The 21,856-nt window shown below is 43.1% G+C and overlaps 1 protein-coding gene across 1 annotated transcript in view; it reads left to right on the top strand.

The window, feature by feature from the left end:
- LOC124015263 (voltage-dependent P/Q-type calcium channel subunit alpha-1A-like) overlaps positions 1 to 21,856 on the top strand; it is a 215,792-nt gene that overhangs the window by 146,183 nt on the left and 47,753 nt on the right. Inside the window, exons 31-34 of the mRNA XM_046330377.1 lie at positions 1,188 to 1,352; positions 2,271 to 2,381; positions 6,548 to 6,631; positions 14,024 to 14,140. Coding sequence (XP_046186333.1) covers positions 1,188 to 1,352; positions 2,271 to 2,381; positions 6,548 to 6,631; positions 14,024 to 14,140 — 477 coding nt within the window. The remainder of the gene's footprint in view (positions 1 to 1,187; positions 1,353 to 2,270; positions 2,382 to 6,547; positions 6,632 to 14,023; positions 14,141 to 21,856) is intronic.

The raw sequence follows: 21,856 nt of genomic DNA, 5'->3' as shown, positions 1-21,856 counted from the left end.
CAGAATTCATTATTACGTATCTCCTGCTGCCGCTGCCTGTTGACACGCTACTTGGTCCTGTTAGGGTGGGTGATTCTGTAACGGTTCTCTTGTGGTGAAGGAGAGTCGGACCAAAATGCAGCGTGATGATGATTCATGATATTTTAATGAAGGAAAAAACTATACATGAAGAAACTACAAAAATAATGAAATGTGAAAACCGAAACTGTCACGACTTCCGCCGAGGTTGGCTCTCCTGCCCGTTCAGGCTGTGCTCGGCGGTCGTCGTCACCGTCCTATTAGCTACTACCGATCCCTTTTCGGTTATCTGTTGGTTTTGTCTGATTGTTTTCACCTGTGTGTTAGTTAATTAGTATCTGTATATAATGTAGGTTGTCCCGCCCTTGTTTTGTGCGGGATTGTTTGTTTTTGTCATTTCGTTTCGGCTGTCGGTGTTTTTGTGTTTTATTTTCTCCGGTTTGTCTGTTATTCCTGTTTTGGATATTTTCACCCTGTTTGTATTTTGGGTTGTCCGTGTTTATTTTTGTTCACCGGAGAATAAACCTCTATTTCACTATTTGCTCTCTGCGCCTGATTCCACCCACCTTGACTAGTCATGACAGAAACAGCCCTATCTGGTGCAAACACAAAGACAGGAACAATCACCCACGAAATACTCAAAGAATATGGCTGCCTAAATATGGTTCCCAATCAGAGACAACGATAATCACCTGACTCTGATTGAGAACCGCCTCAGGCAGCCATAGACTATGCTAGACACCCCACAATAACCCCATGACAAAAACGCACCACAATAGCCCATGTCACACCCTGGCCTGACCAAATAAATGAAGACAAACATACATACTTCGACCAGAGCGTGACAACAACAAAGGACTTAAGTTACAAACTTTCTAACAAATGGAACTTAAACAAATGGAATAAATGAAAAAAACTAATTTGGGTAAATGTGGGTTTTGACACTCTTCTGTAGGTGTCATAATCAGCCATAAAATAATTAAATATATGTCACAACAGGTGACATATAATATATTATTATATTATAGTAAGAGTTGCTGAATATCTTCTCATCTTTAGAACAGAAGCCTACACATCCTGTGGGTTTGCAGGATCAGGATAGAAGACCACAGCACTTTCAGTGAGATATTAACCCATTGTTGTCTGTCTGTGTATGTGTGTGTTTCCAGAGAGGCTGCATAGACTTCGCCATTAATGCCAAACCGTTGACGCGACACATGCCTAAGAACAAGCAAAGCTTCCAGTACCGCATGTGGGAGTTTGTGGTGTCGCCGCCATTCGAGTATACAATCATGGCTATGATCGCGCTCAATACTATCGTACTGATGATGAAGGTACAACAAGCCTGGACACCCTGATTATATCACTTCATATATACCCTCACTTCACTCACACACATATAACTTAACACGGAAGTCTCTCTATCTATCTATATATCTATCTATCTATCTATCTATCTATCTATATATCTATCTATCTATCTATCTATCTGATTTAACTAATGTTTCTGCCTCTGTGTGTGCTAACCTGTGTGAGTGTCTCTATCTGTCTTCATATGTGTCTTCCTCTCTGGCTGTGGTTGTCTGTGTCTCTGTGTGTGTTTGGATATGTCTTCCTCTCTGTCTGTGGTTGTCTGTGTCTCTGTGTGTGTTTGGATGTGTCTTCCTCTCTGTCTGTGGTTGTCTGTGTCTCTGTATGTGTTTGGATACGTCTTCCTCTCTGTCTGTGGTTTTCTGTGTCTCTGTGTGTGTTTGGATGTGTCTTCCTCTCTGTCTGTGGTTTTCTGTGTCTCTGTGTGTGTTTGGATGTGTCTTCCTCTCTGTCTGTGGTTTTCTGTGTCTCTGTGTGTGTTTGGATGTGTCTTCCTCTCTGTCTGTGGTTTTCTGTGTCTCTGTGTGTGTTTGGATGATATTTGTCATGTTTGGATGATATTTGCCATATTTTATGCATTTATTTCTGTCTCTGTATTTGTGTTATTGTGCATTTCTGTGTACTTGTGTATGTCTATGTGCATATACTTGTATATGCATGCATGTGCAAATATGTGTGTGTGTGTGTGTGTGTGTGTGTGTGTGTGTGTGTGTGTGTGTGTGTGTGTGTGTGTGTGTGTGTGTGTGTGTGTGTGTGTGTGTGTGTGTGTGTGTGTGTGTGTGTGTGTGTGTGTGTGTGTGTGTGTGTGTGTGTGTGTGTGTGTGTGTGTGTGTGTGTGTGTGTGTGTGTGTGTGTGTGTGTGTGTGTGTCTGTGTGTGTAGTATGACGGAGCCTCTCCGGCCTACGAGGCTGTGCTGGCCAACCTGAACATCGTGTTCACCTCGCTGTTCTCCATGGAGTGTGTGCTCAAGATCATCGCCTTTGGAGTGCTGGTAAGTGTGTCACACACGTCTTCCAATGATGATAGGAATTAATTTTAGATGTAACTAACTAACTAACTACATATAACTAACTAACTAAGCAATCTATCAATCTAACATGCCAAAGCTTGCCCTCAAAGTATAGTCCTATAGCGATCTGAGAATGTAACTAATCGGCTAGCTAACTACATGTAACTAACTACATTGAATCTAATGATCCGTCTATCTGTCTCTCTATCTACTATCTACTGGTAGTATGTGTATAAATGTATAGAGATTATTATTGTTTTTCCCAGTTAATAACCTATGTGTACTGTAGCAGTCACCTGGGTATTGAGATAGACAAATGGCTATAGGGGGAGGGATGGGTGAGAGGAGAGTGAAGGAGAGGAGAAAGGCACAGAGAAAAGGTTTGAGGAAGAGTGGTGGGAATATATATGGAGAAGAGGGGGAATAATTAGAGGAGAGAGAGAGATAAAGAGAGAAAGAAAGAGAGAGAGGGGGGAGAGAGAGAGAGAAAGAGGGAGAGAGAGAGAATGTTTTTAGATTTAAATAACCTTTATTGGGTCTGGGAACCCTCAACACAATAAACACTCACAAAACCGTGGTTACACATCAATTAAAAACACAACACCAAATCTTCCTCCACACTAACTCTACACAACAGCCTCTGAATACCCCATATATTCATAAACAGATCAATGTTGTTAACAATTTTGTAATAGGCAAACTCAACCCTCAGTCTCGCTGCCAACATCCCCTCCAGCATTCACACCACACCCGCAGACCCCTGTCCCCAAATACTGTTATTTCGTGTCTTCCATATTGCTAATGTAGCTGCCCCTGACACAAAATTAAGCAAGAGAACTACACCCCTTCGACTAAACCTGTACTTTGGCCCAAAATATAAACTGTTGGGAAGAGAAAACCTCTCCCAGATCAGAGAACCAGCTAGTGATCAGGTCAGTCATCCCGACCAACCTGGGACACTGTAAGAACAGATGTGCCAGAGTTTCAGACTCTGTTGAGTCTAAAAACAGAAACACCTGTCGCCGAAATGACATAACCAGTTTCAAAGCCGGGTGTTTGAAACGACATAACCTGTTTCAGAGCTGGGTGTTTGAAACAACATAACCTGTTTCAAAGCCAGGTATTTGAAAAGACATAACCTGTTTCAAAGCCGGGTGTTTGAAAAGACATAACCTGTTTCAAAGCCGGGTGTTTGAAAAGACATAACCTGTTTCAAAGCCAGGTATTTGCAACCCAATGGGACAATCTCAATTGATCTTGCAAACGTCCCAAACAGCAATAACTCACACTTCAATAGCTCATTGGGAATAAACAATGGTACATTCGAAATCGTTACCCTTGTTGATGGAGAAAAAAGCTGCGTAACTTGAATAAACATAGCTTTAAGAAGTACGCCATGCTCAACCATACGATCAACAAGACACTCTTCTTTAAGAAGTACGCCATGCTCAACCATACGATCTACAAGACACTCTTCTTTAAGAAGTACGCCATGCTCAACCATACGATCAACAAGACACTCTTCTTTAAGAAGTACGCCATGCTCAACCATACGATCAACAAGACACTCTTCTTTAAGAAGTACTCCATGCTCAACCATACGATCAACAAGACGCTCTTCTTTAAGAAGTACACCATGCTCAACCATACGATCAACAAGACACTCTTCTTTAAGAAGTACACAATGCTCAACCATACGATCAACAAGACACTCTTCTTTAAGAAGTACACCATGCTCAACCGTACGATCAACAAGACGCTCTTCTTTAAGAAGTACACCATGCTCAACCATACGATCAACAAGACGCTCTTCTTTAAGAAGTACACCATGCTCAACCATACGATCAACAAGAAAGACACTCTTCTTTAAGAAGTACACCATGCTCAACAATACGATCAACAAGACACCATGCTCAACCATACGATCAACAAGACACTCTTCTTTAAGAAGTACACCATGCTCAACCATACGATCAACAAGACACCATGCTCAACCATACGATCAACAAGACACTCTTCTTTAAGAAGTACGCCATGCTCAACCATACGATCAACAATACACTCTTCTTTAAGAAGTACGCCATGCTCAACCATACGATCAACAAGACACCATGCTCAACCATACGATCAACAAGACGCTCTTCTTTAAGAAGTACGCCATGCTCAACCATACGATCAACAAGAAAGACACTCTTCTTTAAGAAGTACACCATGCTTAACAATACGATCAACAAGACACCATGCTCAACCATACGATCAACAAGACACTCTTCTTTAAGAAGTACACCATGCTCAACCATACGATCAACAAGACACTCTTCTTTAAGAAGTACGCCATGCTCAACCATACGATCAACAAGACACTCTTCTTTAAGAAGTACGCCATGCTCAACCATACGATCAACAAGACACTCTTCTTTAAGAAGTACACCATGCTCAACCATACGATCAACAAGACACTCTTCTTTAAAATGTACGCCATGCTCAACCATACGATCAACAAGACACTCTTCTTTAAGAAGTACACCATGCTCAACCATACGATCAACAAGACACTCTTCTTTAAAATGTACGCCATGCTCAACCATACGATCAACAAGACACTCTTCTTTAAGAAGTACGCCATGCTCAACCATACGATCAACAAGACACCATGCTCAACCATACGATCAACAAGACACTCTTCTTTAAGAAATCAACAAGACACCATGCTCAACCATACGATCAACAAGACACTCTTCTTTAAGAAGTACGCCATGCTCAACCATACGATCAACAAGACACTCTTCTTTAAGAAGTACGCCATGCTCAACCATACGATCAACAAGACACTCTTCTTTAAGAAGTACGCCATGCTCAACCATACGATCAACAAGACACTCTTCTTTAAGAAGTACGCCATGCTCAACCATACGATCAACAAGACACCATGCTCAACCATACGATCAACAAGACACTCTTCTTTAAGAAATACGCCATGCTCAACCATACGATCAACAAGACACTCTTCTTTAAGAAATACGCCATGCTCAACCATACGATCAACAAGACACTCTTCTTTAAGAAGTACGCCATGCTCAACCATACGATCAACAAGACACTCTTCTTTAAGAAGTACGCCATGCTCAACCATACGATCAACAAGACACTCTTCTTTAAGAAGTATGCCATGCTCAACCATACGATCAACAAGACACTCTTCTTTAAGAAGTACACCATGCTCAACCATATGATCAACAAGACACCATGCTCAACCATATGATCAACAAGACACTCTTCTTTAAGAAGTATGCCATGCTCAACCATACGATCAACAAGACACTCTTCTTTAAGAAGTACGCCATGCTCAACCGTACGATCAACAAGACACTCTTCTTTAAGAAGTACACCATGCTCAACCATACGATCAACAAGACACCATGCTCAACCATACGATCAACAAGACACTCTTCTTTAAGAAGTACACCATGCTCAACCATACGATCAACAAGACACTCTTCTTTAAGAAATACCACCACCGCTTTATTCATCGCATAAGCAACATTCTCGTATCCTACCTTCTCTCCTACGGCGGCCAGAAACTCCTCCACAGTGACAGGATCTTCAGTAACACACCTAAAGTCATGCCGAAGTGACAGGGGCGACGTCCCCATGTGGGTCACCATCCCCTCCAAAACCAGGGCATTTCTGACAAATACAATATACTTAATACTACCACAAAAATAAAAACAATAATAACATTAATCATGCGTAGAAAAAGGCAAACCACCAAGAAAAGGAAACTCCAGACAACACTCGCACTCACTCATACAATTCCCAGCATGCACCAAACACTCCCAACATGCAGAGAGAGAGAGAGAGAGAGAGAGAGAGAGAGAGAGAGAGAGAGAGCGAGAGCGAGAGAGAGAGAGAGAGAGAGACTAATAAAAAGGAGAGTCAGGGATTTTAGGACTCTAGTCATATATGCTGCTGGAATGACTTCAATATGGCATAACTGCCGTTCATTTTATCTCGTCTAATCTATGTCCTGTTGCCGTCTGACACTGACAACTTTTTTGTCCTTTTTCTCCTCATCTCTTTCCTTTCTTCCTACTCTTTCTTTGTTTCCCTCACTCCCTTCCCCCTCCCTCTTTCTCTTCTGCCCACAGAATTACTTCAAAGATGCCTGGAACATTTTTGACTGTGTGACAGTCCTGGGCAGCATTACAGATATTTTAGTGACTGAGCTCGGGGTAAGTGAGGAGGCAGGGGGAATTAACAGTGGGAAAGGGAAATGGTGTGTCAGCAAGTTCAGTGGTATGAGTGGGAGAGTGACAGAGGCAGAGAGAGAGAGAGTGTAAGGGGGAGGTAAAGAGAGTGAGACAAGTAGAGAGGGATGGAGAGAGAGAGAGAGAGAGAGAGAGAGAGAGAGAGAGAGAGAGAGAGAGAGAGAGAGAGAGAGAGAGAGAGAGAGAGAGAGAGAGGTAGAGAGGTAAAGAGGTAGAGAGAGGGGGTGGAAAGGTAGAAAGAGAGAGGGGGGGCAGATAGAAAGAGAGAAAGAGGGGGGGCAGATAGAAAGAGAGCAGGGGCACATAGAGAAGCAGAGAGAAAGGCAGAGACTGTAGTGTACAGGATCTTGCATTGCTCAGTGAAGCATGAACATATTTTGAAAGCCTTACATAATTGTCCCAGTTGGTGGAGAGCAGAGCACAGAGACCTGGATCATGGTAGCCCAGCCACCACTGACAATACTCAGGAGACTAACACACACACACACACACACACACACACACACACACACACACACACACACACACACACACACACACACACACACACACACACACACACACACACACACACATACACACACACACACACACACACACACACACACACACACACACACACACACACACACACACACACACACACACACACACTCACTCATGCACGTACACGTAGACTACTCTACTGATCTGCTAGGCAACCTGACAGCCAATCAAATAACCAGCCTCAAAACAATCTGGCCAATCAGACTGTTCCTCTAGCCAGGCAACCACTTAGCAACCAGTTGGATAGTGAAAAATGAGATAGCCAATGAGGTAGACACACTAGTTATTCAGGTATTCAGGCAGGTAATGTGGTGTGTGTGCGTACACTTGTGCATGCATGCGAGTGTGTGTGTGTTGTAATGCATTTATAAAGCATATTATGAAATATGAATATTGTTTTTGAATGTTGTGTGTCTCTGAGACAGTCCTGACAGCTATACATTTGTTTCCATTAAAAACCCCTAAACTCTATCAACCCAGGTCCTGGAGAGCTATATGCGTTTATAACCAGCCCAGCACCAACAGATCTGATTAAACCTTTAACTCCTCATCGGGACATTGATTGGTTGAATCAGGTGTGTTACTGCTGGGCTGGAACAAAAGCTTGAACATCATGTAGCTCTGCATGACAAAGGTTGGTGACCACAGGCATAATCATAGAAATGAAATAAGATTTTATTTCAATGGGTATAGTATTTTGACATAATGTCATATCATGTATATTATGATTACATAATATCTTAGTAGTGGCAAGAGTTTTTCCTGACTACATGACTTGAACTCGACCCTCGTTTTTCCTGTCAGTTCTTATGGTGAGGAAAAACTCCTGTCCCCAACTATGCTCTATAAACCGTCCTACCAGGTGTTACTGGCAGTGGATGTTAATGGCATAAGAATCAGTTGGAATTGGTTCCTCTTCTCTAAACTGACCTCAGACCAGTCCGAGACACCATTTGATTGAGAGGGACCTTTGAACATGAAAAAGCAAGCCCTGTTCTTGGATCAGTCCAGTGGTAGTCCATCAAAGCAGCCGTTAATTTGGGTCAGCTCAAATTAAAGCTGTAGTTGCCATTGCGCTGATTCAAACACACGACTTGACAATCATGTTAATTTTTCTCGCATTCCAATGGAAGCCTGTTAGTGTGTGGATGTTAAAAGTAATCTCATGTTAAAAGTAATCTCATGTTAGGAGTAATCTCATGTTAAAAGTAATCTCATGTTAGGAGTAATCTCATGTTAGGAGTAATCTCATAATATATTTTTGAACTTCATCTGTTTCCTAGTCGTTGATATCCCTGCTGTTGTATGTATGGAGGCAGTGTTATGACTGAACTGTTGTATGTATGGAGGCAGTGTTATGACTGAACTGTTGTATGTATGGAGGCAGTGTTATGACTGAACTGTTGTATGTATGGAGGCAGTGTTATGACTGAACTGAACTAAATAATGAGTGTACATAATGAAAATTAATTTCCTGTTTTATCTTTTTTTACATGCTTTCTTTAACTCTACGCTACTTAATGGCAACTACTTCGTCCCTCTCCCTTCTGACGAATTCATCCAATCAAAATGCACTATGTATCCATCCATGAAACATGGCCTGGCCAATCGCACTCTTTGTTAAATCAACCTCCAAAAATGCCGCTATAAACCATGTCATCTGCAACATCCACATGTAGATGGTTTGTACTTTTTTGGAGATACTTTAATTACTGCATCCATTTCCTGGTGTGGCTGTGGTGATGCATGTTGCTCGACTCCTCACCCTGGCAGTGACCCCTGACCTTTGATCTCTGACCCAGGTTTGACAAGATGACTCGACTGACCTCCTGCTCCCAGTCACCGGACAGAGACATTCGACCAATCCCAAATGGACTACCCCTTGTATAGATCTAAAAGGATCAGATAGGATTTAGCTAATATTCCACCTAGTCTATCTGGACGGGTTCGTTGTCAGGTTACTGATACCAATCCAATGCTTTCACATCTACACGTGATAGACCTAGAGGGGCTTCAGGTCAATTTGGAATTGGCCAGTAGTCATTGTCCTAATACCCTTCAGGTTCTGATTTAATACTGTTCAAATGCATCCTTCCTTCCTCCCTTCCTTGAAGTGATCGCAGCTCTGATCTGACTGATCTGATCCAAAATAAAGGAAACACTTGAGTAAATGAGGCTTCTGGCAGCTCTGTTATGGTGTGGGGTGCCTTTTCCTGGCATGGTCCACTCAGCCCTTTAGAGGGCCAGGTAAACGGCAATAAATACACAGCCTTTCTGAATGCTCCCTTCAACCTTTCTGTCTTGATGGCAGTGACCTCTTCCAGGATGACAATAACCCCATCCACAGGGCACGAGTGGTCACTGAATGGTTTGTTTAGCATGAAAATGGAGCGACGCCTGAGACAGGAGTAATGGAATTGTCTCATGGAAGAATGGCATTACATCCCTCCAATATAGTTCCAGACACTTGTAGAATCTATGCCAAGGCACATTGAAGCTGTTCTGGCAGCTCCTGGTGGCCCAACACCCTACTACAACGCTTTACGTTGGTGTTTCCTCTATTTTGGCAGTTACCTTTATGTAGCTATGTGGTGGAACTCCTGCTCTCGCTAATCTGATCATGTTCGATCAGTGATTATTTCAAGGAGAGAAGGAAGAACAAATGTGTTGTAAAAGTATTCTATCAGATCTGTGGTAATGTAGGAAAGGAACGGAAGCTGGTCAAGCCTATTAGGACACAGCCTGGACGATACTCTCACAATCACTAGACATGCACCACTGCTTACATTCCTTAAAAGCAGTCACACACACACACACACACACACACACACACACACACACACACACACACACACACACACACACACACACACACACACACACACACACACACACACACACACACACACACACACACACACACACACTAGTGTCTGTGAGAGCCAGGGGAGTAAGGTGTGACAGTAGTACACAGAGTGACTGGGTCTAAAGCTTCACCCATGGCGGACCGGGCTACGGTGCATGCTGCCCCACTGCATGTCTCTGGCAGGGATGGCACACACGTATACTACTCATAGACACATAAGTTAAACACACCCAGACATACATGGACACTGACCTACACACACATAGACACACACACAACAGTACATAGCCTAATAAATACACCCACATAGGCTTGTGTTGCAATGCCATAGTGAACATGCTCTTGATGGGAGCTGAATGTGCCTACTGCCAAGCCCTCTCTAACCCAGAACCCTTCCCTTGGTCGAGGGTTGAAGGACCATGCACATCATAGGACCGTGAGCATCACAAACATAGTTTACAGTAATCAAATAGGACAGTGAGCATCACACACATAGTTTACATTGATCAAGTACAGTTTTATTTCTGTAGTGGTTTTTACAAATGATTTCACCATTAAGTGTGTAATAATTTGAGCAAGACGCAGTCATATGATTCGCCCTATGAATATGGAGTTATATATTATATTTCTAAATATCATCAATATACAGTATTTGCAGTTTGTCCTTCAACTCAGAACCCCACTCCCCCTTCCCTTTCTCTGACTGTGACGCAAGAAAGGTTGAGTTCAATTCCATGTAAATTCTGTTATTTCAGGAGGTGACTTGAAATTCAGGAGTCCTCTTAAAGCAACAGTGGACAATTTTTTATTTTATGAATTAAATGTTATCTAATTTTATCCCCTGAATTGAGTGAACTGAAATGGAATCGAACCTGACTTTATAGTGTCACAGGACTAAAACGAACCAATCCCTTGTGGAGGAGAGCTGTCAGCTTTGCTGCGTTGCGTTGACACGTGGTTAACTTGCTGTGATCTAGCTAGCTCCATATTGTGCGGTGGTGCATTTGCCTTGAGGATCAGTGCATTTGGTTGTATTTACAAGAAAAACGGTTCCCTGCACCCACTACTACTACTACTACTACTACTACGTACTACTACTAACTACTACTACTACTAACTACTACTACTTCTACTACTAACTACTACTGCTACTGCTGCTACTATTACTACTACTATTACTATTTACTACTACTACTACTACTACTGCTAGTACTACTACTATTACTACTCATACTACTGCTACTACTACTACTACTCAAATCTAATTTAATTTATCACATGCGGCAGGTAGCCTCAAGTGGGAGGCGGCAAGTAGCCTAGTGGTTAGAGCGTTGGGCCAGTTACCGAAAGGTTTCAGTTAACCCACGGTTCCCGGGTAGGCCGTCATTGTAAATAAGAATTTGTTCTTAACTGACTTGCCTAGTTAAATAAAGGTTAAATAAATACAATTAAAATTAAAAACATGCACTGAATACCGTGAAATGCTTACTTTCAAGCCCTTAACCAACAATGCAGTTCAAATAGAGTTAAGAAAATATTTACTAAAATTACATAACAATAACGAGGCTGTACCAAGTCAATGTGCGGGGTTACAGGTTAGTCGAGGTAATTGTGAATGTTGCCCTGTTTAAAGGTCTTACTCACATCAGCTACGGAGATCCCACAGTCGTCTGGAACAGCTGGTGCTCTCAGTCATGCTTCAGTGTTGCTTAACTCGAAGCGAGCATAAAAGGAATTTATCTCGTCTGGTAGGCCCACGTAACTGGGCAGCTAGCGGCTGGGTTTCCCTTTGTAGTCTGTAATATTTTTCAAGCCCTGTCACGTCCGATGAGCATCAGAGCCGGTGTAGTAGGATTCAATTTTGGTCATGTATTGACACTTTGCCTGTTTGATGGTTCATCTGAGGGCATCACGGGATTTCTTATAAGCGTCTGGATAAGTGTCCCGCTCCTTGAAAGCGGCAGCTCTAGTCTTTATCTCAGTGTGGATGTTGCCTGTAATCCTTGGCTTCTGGTTGGGAAATGCACGTATGGTCACTGTGGGAATGTCGTCGTCGATGCACTTATTGATGAAGCCGGAGACTAAGGTGGTATACTCCTCAATGCCATTGGAAGAATCCCGGAACATATTCCAGTCTGTGCTCGCAAAACAGTCCTGTAGCATATCATCCACGTCATCTGACCTCTTCCGTATTGAGCGAGTGACTGGTACTTCCTGATTTTGTTTTTGCTTGTAAGCGAGAATCAGGAGGATAGAATTGTGGTCAGATTTGCCAAATGGAGGGTGAGGGAGAGCTTTGTTTGCATCTCTGTGTGTGGAGTAAAAATGGTCTAGAGTTTTTTTCCCCTCTGGTTGTACTTTTAACATGCTGGTAGAAATGATGTAAACCAGATTTAAATGCGCCTGCAATTAAAGTCCCAGGCCACTAGGAGCGCTGCTTCTGGATGAGCATTTTCTTGTTTGCTTATGGCCACTCGTTGAGTGCGGTTTTAGTGCCAGCATCGGTTTGTGATGGTAAATAGACGGCTACGAATAATATAGATGAGAACTCTCTTGGTAGATAGTGTGGTCTACAGCTTATCATGAGGTATTCTATCCCAGGCGAGCAATACCTCGAGACTTCTTTAGTATTAGACATTGCGCACCAGCAGTTATTGACAAATAGACACACACCTCCGCCCCTCGTCTTACCAGTTGTAGCTGCTCTGTCCTGCCGATGCATAGAGAAGCCATCCAGCTCTATATTATACGTTTTGTCATTCAGCCATGCCTTGGTGAAACATAAGATATTACAGTTTTAATGTGCCGTTGGTAGGATAGTCTTAATCGGAGATTGTCCCGTTTTGTTTTGCAATGATTGCACGCTGGCCAATAATATAGAGGGTAGCGGTGGTTTACCTACTCTTCGGCAAATTCTTAAAAGGCACCCTGCCCTCCTCCCCCTTTTTCTCCGTCTTTTCTTCACACTGATTACAGGGATTTGGGCCTTGTCTTGACAAAGCAGAAAAAAATATTTCTCCAGTTCGAGGTGAGTAATCGCTGTTCTGTCCAGAAGCTCTTTTCGGTCATAAGAGACGGTAGCAGCAAATTATGTACAAAATGAGTTACAAACAATGCGAAAAAACAAACAAAATAGCACAGTTGGTTAGGAGCCATCCCCTCCTGCGCCATTATATCTGAGCATTGTGGGGACCTACTACTACTACTACTATTACTACTACCACTACTACCAGCTACTACTACAAACTACTTTGACTACTACTACCACTACTACCAACTACTACTACTACTACTACTACTACTACTACCACTACTACCAACTACTACTACTGCTATTAGTACAAACTACCACTACTACCAGTACTACCAACTATTACTACTACTTCAAGCTACTACTACTCCTACCACTACAACCAACTACTACTGCTACTACAAACTAGTACTACTACTACTACTTTCTACCTACTGCTACTACTTACTGCCCCAATAGGGTGACAATGGTTAGGTTTTGAATATATGATTTTCCTTTCCCCTGTATTGATTCCCTTCTTCTAACTCCTTGGATATGCCCGAGCCTGCAACAAGCCTTGATTTTTTTGGTTTGGTTTGCATTTGATTCCAGTTCTGTTTGGTTGCTTTTCTGTTGATTTTGAATCCTCCTCAGTTTGTTTTTGAACTTTTCCCCTGCTTTTATGGTTTGTTTTGTTTTAGGACAGGAAATAGTTATCTAACATTGCATGGCAAGTGATAAGCTTCTCCTCTCTACCTCCTTTTCTCCACACTTCTCTCCCTCTATTTGTCCCTGCCTCTATCTTTCCATCCCTCTCTACACCCTTTTCCCATCTCTCCTTCCTTCTTTTCCCTCACCCCTCCCATGTCTCTCTTTCTATCTATATTTCTCTCTCTCACACACTCTTGTGTCTGGTCATATTGTGGGGTTGTAGAATAACTTCATCAACTTGAGTTTCCTGAGACTGTTCAGGGCTGCCAGGCTCATCAAACTGCTCCGGCAGGGAGAGACCATCCGCATCCTGCTCTGGACCTTTGTTCAATCCTTCAAGGTAATGACACACACACACAGAGAGATATGGGGACCTGATACACCCATACAGACACACACAAAACCAGAGGTGTGGACTCGAGTCACATGACATGAATTCGAGTCAGGTTTAAGTCACAGATTTGATGACTTGAGAGTCAACTTCATAGAAAATAAAACAACTTGAGACTTGACTTCGACTTGGAGCCTCAAGACTTGGGACTTGACTTAGACTTGAGACTGATGACTTATCTGGCCAGGTTTTGTAACAGTTGGTCACTAGTTTTGTGTCACTCATTCAGTATCACACTTGCAAACAACAACAAAAAAGATTTGCTAGTGAAATGCACACTCGTCCCTCTGATTGGACCAGCAAACCGTCAATCAACACAGGTTGTGTGAGCTATAGTAGCACACTGAGAAGGCTTTGGGGGGTCGTGAGTGTGAAACTGTGACCAGAAAGAAATAACTTAATTTTCTCCGGTTTGCCTGGCAAAAACAGAGTAGTCTACCTACATTGATCAATCTGCTACAGGTTCATCTTTGAAAAATGAAGGAGAGCCGCACACCCTAGAAGGTCAGATGCTAAAATTATTATTTTATTTTTATGTCCAACGTTTCGACAGACAAGCTATCTTCATCAGGGTACAGGCTCATCTTCGCCAGAACAAAAGGCCGATCATTTAATTGATAATTTTCATATTTCAGATAGGCCAAGTTTAGGTGGATTATACAGTTGAAGTCGGAAGTTTACATACACCTTATCCAAATACATTTAAACTTAGTTTTTCACAATTCCTATTTAATCCTAGTAAAAATTCCCTGTCTTAGGTCAGTTAGGATCACCACTTTATTTTAAGATGTGAAATGTCAGAGAGAATGATTTATTTAAGTTTTTATTTCTTTCATCACATTCCCAGTCGGTTTACATACACTCAATTGGTATTTGGTACCTTCACTTTGTTGTCCTTAAGCCATTTTGCCACAACTTTGGAAGTATGCTTGGGGTCATTGTAATTTGGAAGACCCATTTGCAACCAAGCTATAACTTCCTGACTGATGTCTTGAGATGTTGCTGCAATATATCCACATAATTTTCCTACCGCATGATGCCATCTATTTTGTGAAGTGCACCAGTCCCTTTTGTAGCAAAGCACCCTCAAAATATGATGCTGCCACCCCCGCGCTTTACGGTTGGGATGGTGTTCTTCAGCTTGCAAGCCTCCCCCTTTTTCCTCCAAACATAACGATGGTCATTAAGGCCAAACAGTTCTATTTTTGTTTCATCAGACCAGAGGACCTTTCTCCAAAAAGTACTATCTTTGTCCCCTTGTGCAGTTGCAAACAGTAGTCTGGCGTTTTTATGGCGGTTTTAGAGGAGTGACTTCTTCCTTGCTGGGTTATGTCAATATAGGACTCGTTTTACTGTGGATACAGATACTTTTGTACCTGTTTCCTCCATCATCTTCACAAGGTCCTTTGCTGGTGTTCTGGGATTGGTTTGCACTTTTTGCACCAAAGTAGGTTAATCTCTAGGAGACAGAACGCGTCTCCTTCCTGAGCGGTATGACAGCTGCATGGTCCCATGTGTAACGGCATTCCTCCCCCTCTTCTGAAAAACACACATAGACTGCCCACCCCAACTCACGCCCTGACCATACTAAATAAAGAGAAGCGTGACAGTACCCCCCCCCCAAAGGTGCGGACTCCGCCCGCAAAACCTGAACCTATAGGGGAGGGTCCGGGTGGGCGTCTGTCCGCGGTGGCGGCTCTGACGTGGGACGTGGACCCCACTTAACCACAGTTTTTCTCTGCTTCATTGTCCGCATCCTTGGCCTCTTAAACACGGCGACCCTCGCCGGACTGGGGACCCTAGAAATGGGTCCCGAATGGATGGGAGATTCCGGCAGCGCCGGACAGGCGGGAGACTCCGGCAGCTCCGGAGTGAAGGGCGATTCTGGCATCGCCTGCCCAACCTTACCTGGTTGAATACTCCCCGTAGCCAGGCCAGTGCGGCGAGGTGGAATAGCCTGCACTGGGCTGTGCTGGTGAACCGGGGACACCATGTGTAAGGCTGGTGCCATGTACACCGGCCCGAGGAGACGCACTGGAGACCAGATGCGCAGGGCCGGCTTCATGGCACCTGGCTCGATGCCCACTCTAGCCCGGCCGATAATGTACACCCCAAGACATTTTTGGGGCTGCCTCTCGGGCTTCCAGCCGCGGCGCCGTGCTGCCTCCAGGTCTGCTTTGGGGCGACGATATTCCCCTGGCTGTGCCCAGGGTCCTTTGCCGTCCAGAATCTCCTCCCATGTCCAGGAGTCCTGTGTTCTTTCCCGCTGCTGCTGCTGTCCTTTACCCCGCTGCTTGGTCCTTTGTTGGTGGGTGTCTCTGTAACGGCATTATTCCTCCTCCTCTGAGGAGAAGCGAGAAGGATCGGAGGACCAATGCGCAGCGTGGTAAGTGTCCATAACGTTTTTTTAAAGACATAAACTGAACACTACAAAACAATAAACGTGAAACGAACGAAACCGAAACAGTACCGTGTGGCAACAAACACTCACACGGAAAACAAACACCCACAACTCAAAAATGAAACCCAGGCTACCTAAGTATGATTCTCAATCAGAGACAACTAACGAAACCTGCCTCTGATTGAGATCCATACTAGGCTGAACTCAAAACCCCAACATAGAAAAACACACATAGACTGCCCACCCCAACTCACGCCCTGACCATGCTAAATAAAGACAAAACAAAGGAAATAAAGGTCAGAACATGACACCATGGTGTTTATACTTGCGTACAGATGAACGTGGTACCGTCAGGCGTTTGGAAATTGCTCCCAAGGATGAACCAGACTTGTGTAGGTCTACATTTTTCTTCTGAGGTCTTGGCTGATTTCTTTTGATATTCCCATGATGTCAAGAAAAGAGGCTCTGAGTTTGAAGGTAGGCCTTGAAATACATCCACAGGTACATCTCCAATTGACTCAAATTATGTCAATTAGCCTATCAGAAGTTTCTAAAGCCAAGAAATTATTTTCTGAAATTTTACAAGCTGTTTAAAGGCACAGTCAACTTAATGTATGTAAACTTCTGACCCACTGGAATTGAGATACAGTGAATTGTTAGTGAAATAATCTGTTTGCAAACAATTGCTGGAAAAAGTCTGTGTCATGCACAAGGTAGATCTTCTAACCGACTTGCCAAAACTATCGTTTGTTAACAAGAAATTTGTGGAGTCGTTGAAAAACAAGTTTTAATGACTCCAACCTAAATCTATTTAAACTTCCGACTTCAACTGTATATGTCTAGAGATAGATGTAACATCGCACTACCTTCAATACTTATGGAATGAAGATGTAATATATTCTGACAAATTAATTACGATATTTGTGAGGAAGAAAAAGGCTACAGACAGATCATGCTCTCCATCCAATCCTGCAAGCCTCTCTGCAGACATGTAGACCGTATGATCCTGCCTGCTCTGGACTCCAGAGGAGTTAAAAGGTGACATGATATCCCTAGTTGATATTGACTGTAGACATGAATGACTTTCAGCTCAAAATGAAAGTGTAAAACTCAGTTTATTTCTGTATCTTGCGTTTTGAAAATGAATCACCTGTGAGCGTGTGCATGTGTGTACATTGGGGGTCGCAAGCTTTGAACTGGTCACTGAATGGTTTGATGAGCTAGCGAAAGGATTGCCGGCTTGCGGTACAGCTATATCATCTGTAGTACAGCTAGCTATATCATCTGCTGTACAGCTATATCATCTGCTGTACAGCTATATCATCTGTAGTACAGCTAGCTATATCATCTGTTGTACAGCTATATAATCTGTTGTACAGCTATATCATCTGTAGTACAGCTATATCATCTGTAGTACAGCTAGCTATATAACCTGCTGTACAGCTATATCATCTGTAGTACAGCTATATCATCTGTAGTACAGCTAGCTATATCATCTGCTGTACAGCTATATCATCTGCTGTACAGCTATATCATCTGTAGTACAGCTAGCTATATCATCTGTTGTACAGCTATATAATCTGTTGTACAGCTATATCATCTGTAGTACAGCTATATCATCTGTAGTACAGCTAGCTATATAATCTGCTGTACAGCTATATCATCTGTAGTACAGCTATATCATCTGTAGTACAGCTAGCTATATCATCTGCTGTACAGCTATATCATCTGTAGTACAGCTAGCTATATCATCTGTTGTACAGCTATATAATCTGTTGTACAGCTATATCATCTGTAGTACAGCTATATCATCTGTAGTACAGCTAGCTATATAATCTGCTGTACAGCTATATCATCTGTAGTACAGCTATATCATCTGTAGTACAGCTAGCTATATCATCTGCTGTACAGCTATATCATCTGCTGTACAGCTATATCATCTGTAGTACAGCTAGCTATATCATCTGTTGTACAGCTATATAATCTGTTGTACAGATATATCATATGTAGTACAGCTATATCATCTGTAGTACAGCTAGCTATATAATCTGCTGTACAGCTATATCATCTGTAGTACAGCTATATCATCTGTAGTACAGCTAGCTATATCATCTGTTGTACAGCTATATAATCTGTTGTACAGCTATATCATCTGTAGTACAGCTATATCATCTGTAGTACAGCTAGCTATATAATCTGCTGTACAGCTATATCATCTGTAGTACAGCTATATCATCTGTAGTACAGCTAGCTATATCATCTGCTGTACAGCTATATCATCTGTAGTACAGCTAGCTATATCATCTGTTGTACAGCTATATAATCTGTTGTACAGATATATCATATGTAGTACAGCTATATCATCTGTAGTACAGCTAGCTATATAATCTGCTGTACAGCTATATCATCTGTAGTACAGCTATATCATCTGTAGTACAGCTAGCTATATCATCTGCTGTACAGCTATATCATCTGCTGTACAGCTATATCATCTGTAGTACAGCTAGCTATATCATCTGTTGTACAGCTATATAATCTGTTGTACAGATATATCATATGTAGTACAGCTATATCATCTGTAGTACAGCTAGCTATATAATCTGCTGTACAGATATATCATCTGTAGTACAGCTATGTCATCTGTAGTACAGCTAGCTATATCATCTGTTATACAGCTATATCATCTGTGGTACAGTTATATCATCTGTAGTACAGCTATATCATCTGTAGTACAGCTATATCATCTGTTGTACAGCTACGTATATCATCTGTAGTACAGCTATATCATCTGTAGTACAGCTAGCTATATCATCTGTTGTACAGCTATATCATCTGTAGTACAGCTAGCTATAGCATCTGCTGTACAGCTATATCATCTGTGGTACAGCTATATCATCTGTAGTACAGCTATATCATCTGTAGTACAGCTATATCATCTGTGGTACAGCTATATCATCTGTAGTACAGCTAGCTATATCATCTGCTGTACAGCTATATCATCTGTTGTACAGCTATATCATCTGCTGTACAGCTATATCATCTGTAGTACAGCTAGCTATATCATCTGCTGTACAGCTATATCATCTGTAGTACAGCTATATCATCTGCGGTACAGCTATATCATCTGTAGTACAGCTATATCATCTGCGGTACAGCTATATCATCTGTAGTACAGCTATATCATCTGCTGTGTAGCTATATCATCTGCTGTTCAGCTATATCATCTGTTGTACAGCTATATCATCTGCTGTACAGCTATATCATCTGTTGTACAGCTATATCATCTGCTGTACAGCTATATCATCTGCTGTACAGCTATATAATTGGGTGCAGTGCACACATCAACTTGTAGGGAGAGAGGATTGACATAAAAATATGCAGCTCACCAGCAATGGGGCATCAAGCAACAATTACTAGCATAGGTTTACTGGTATTTTGGTATGTCAAAATTGCTTGAAATTGAATAAATAAAAATGAAGCTTGGATTTGGAATTTGTTGTTAAAATCAATTATTACTTAATCAAAATGTTGTAGACGAAATAAAGAAAGGGATGTCTAAATAGACAACGATTTTGTGACATTGGGAGTATAAGGCTCTATCTGTACTAAGCAAAGTTCTGAGATATTGAGCATCAGTTTTTACATCCCAGATCTCAGATGTCACTTGAGCTCCCTCTCCGGCCTCTAGGTCACCAGGCTGCTCGTTAGGGCGCACACCAGTCACCAGCATTAGGCCCATAATGACACTCACCTGGACTCCATCACCTCCTTGATTACCTGCTCTATATAAGTCACTCCCTTTGGTCTCTTCCCGAGTCTTCATTGTTCCTGTTTCGTGTCGGTGCGCTGTTTGTGTTTCTTGTTTTTTAAATTGATTCATTAAAAAATTCACTCCCTGAACATGCTTCCCTACTCAGCGTACATCGTTACAGAAGGACGACTCGTCAAGGGGAAGCATCAGGGAGTGTTTTTTTGTTTTTATTTTTGTGTTGGTGGTGATGTCGAGTCCTGGTGTTGGAGCCGGAGCTACCTGTGAGGCCTTAGCCGGTTTGTAGGCTTCCATGCCTCAGCCAGTTTGTAGGCTTCCATGCCTCAGCCGGTTTGTAGGCATCCATGCCTCAGCCAGTTTGTAGGCATCCATGCCTCGGCCAGTTTGTAGGCTTCCATGCCTCAGCGGGTTTGATAGGCTCCCCTGCCTCAGCCAGTTTGTAGGCTTCCATGCCTCAGCCGGTTGTAGGCTTCCATGCCTCAGCCAGTTTGTAGGCTTCCATGCCTCAGCCGGTTTGTAGGCTTCAATGCCTCAGCCAGTTTGTAGGCTTCCATGCCTCAGTGGGTTTGTAGACTTCCATGCCTCAGTGGGTTTGTAGACTTCCATGCCTCAGCCAGTTTGTAGGCTTCCATGCCTCAGCGGGTTTGATAGGCTCCCATGCCTCAGCCAGTTTGTAGGCTCCCATGCCTCAGCGGGTTTGATAGGCTCCCATGCCTCAGCGGGTTTGTAGGCTTCCATGCCTCAGACGGTTTGTAGGCTTCCATGCCTCAGCCGGTTTGTAGGCTTCCATGCCTCAGCCGGTTTGTAGGCTTCCATGCCTCAGCCGGTTTGTAGGCTTCCATGCCTCAGCCGGTTTTTAGGCTTCCATGCCTCAGCAGGTTTGATAGGCTCCCATGCCGAAGCGGGGTGAACAGGTTCCAGTGCCTCGGCCGAGGCAACCGGGGAGATCTCAGCCGGCTCATCAGGTTCACTCCTCAGCCGGTTTGTCAGGTTTCTGCTCCTCAGCGGAGGCAACCTGTCCGCTCTGGATCCCCGGGATTGTCCCTGTGGTTGGCGTCCTGCGGCTGGAGCCGAACGCACCGGGGAGGAGGTACTGTCACGTATGCTCTCTCTCCGACACTCTAGGTCGTCATGCTCCCACGCCTCAGCCGGACTGATAGGTTCCCGCGCCTTGGCAGAGGTGACCAGTCCGCTCCTGATCCCCGGGATTGTTATCTTGGTCGACATCCTGCGGCTGGGGCCGCACATCGAGGAGGGGGTACTGTCACGTGCTCCCTCGCCGGCCTCTAGGTCACCAGGCTGCTCTTTAGCGTTAGGCGCATAATGACACTCACCTGGACTCCATCACCTCCTTGACTACCTGCTCTTTATGTCACTCCCTTTGGTTCCTTCCCCAGTCGTCATTGTTTCTGTTCCCGGTTCATGTCGGTGCACTGTTTGTTTCTTGCTTTGTTCATTTATTAATTAAATGTATTCACTCCCTGAACTTGATTCC

The sequence above is a fragment of the Oncorhynchus gorbuscha genome, linkage group LG26, assembly GCF_021184085.1.
Source record: "Oncorhynchus gorbuscha isolate QuinsamMale2020 ecotype Even-year linkage group LG26, OgorEven_v1.0, whole genome shotgun sequence".
Classification (NCBI taxonomy): domain Eukaryota; kingdom Metazoa; phylum Chordata; class Actinopteri; order Salmoniformes; family Salmonidae; genus Oncorhynchus; species Oncorhynchus gorbuscha.
The sequence above is the reverse complement of the archived record's forward strand: the minus strand, read 5'-3'. Positions and strand labels throughout refer to the sequence as shown.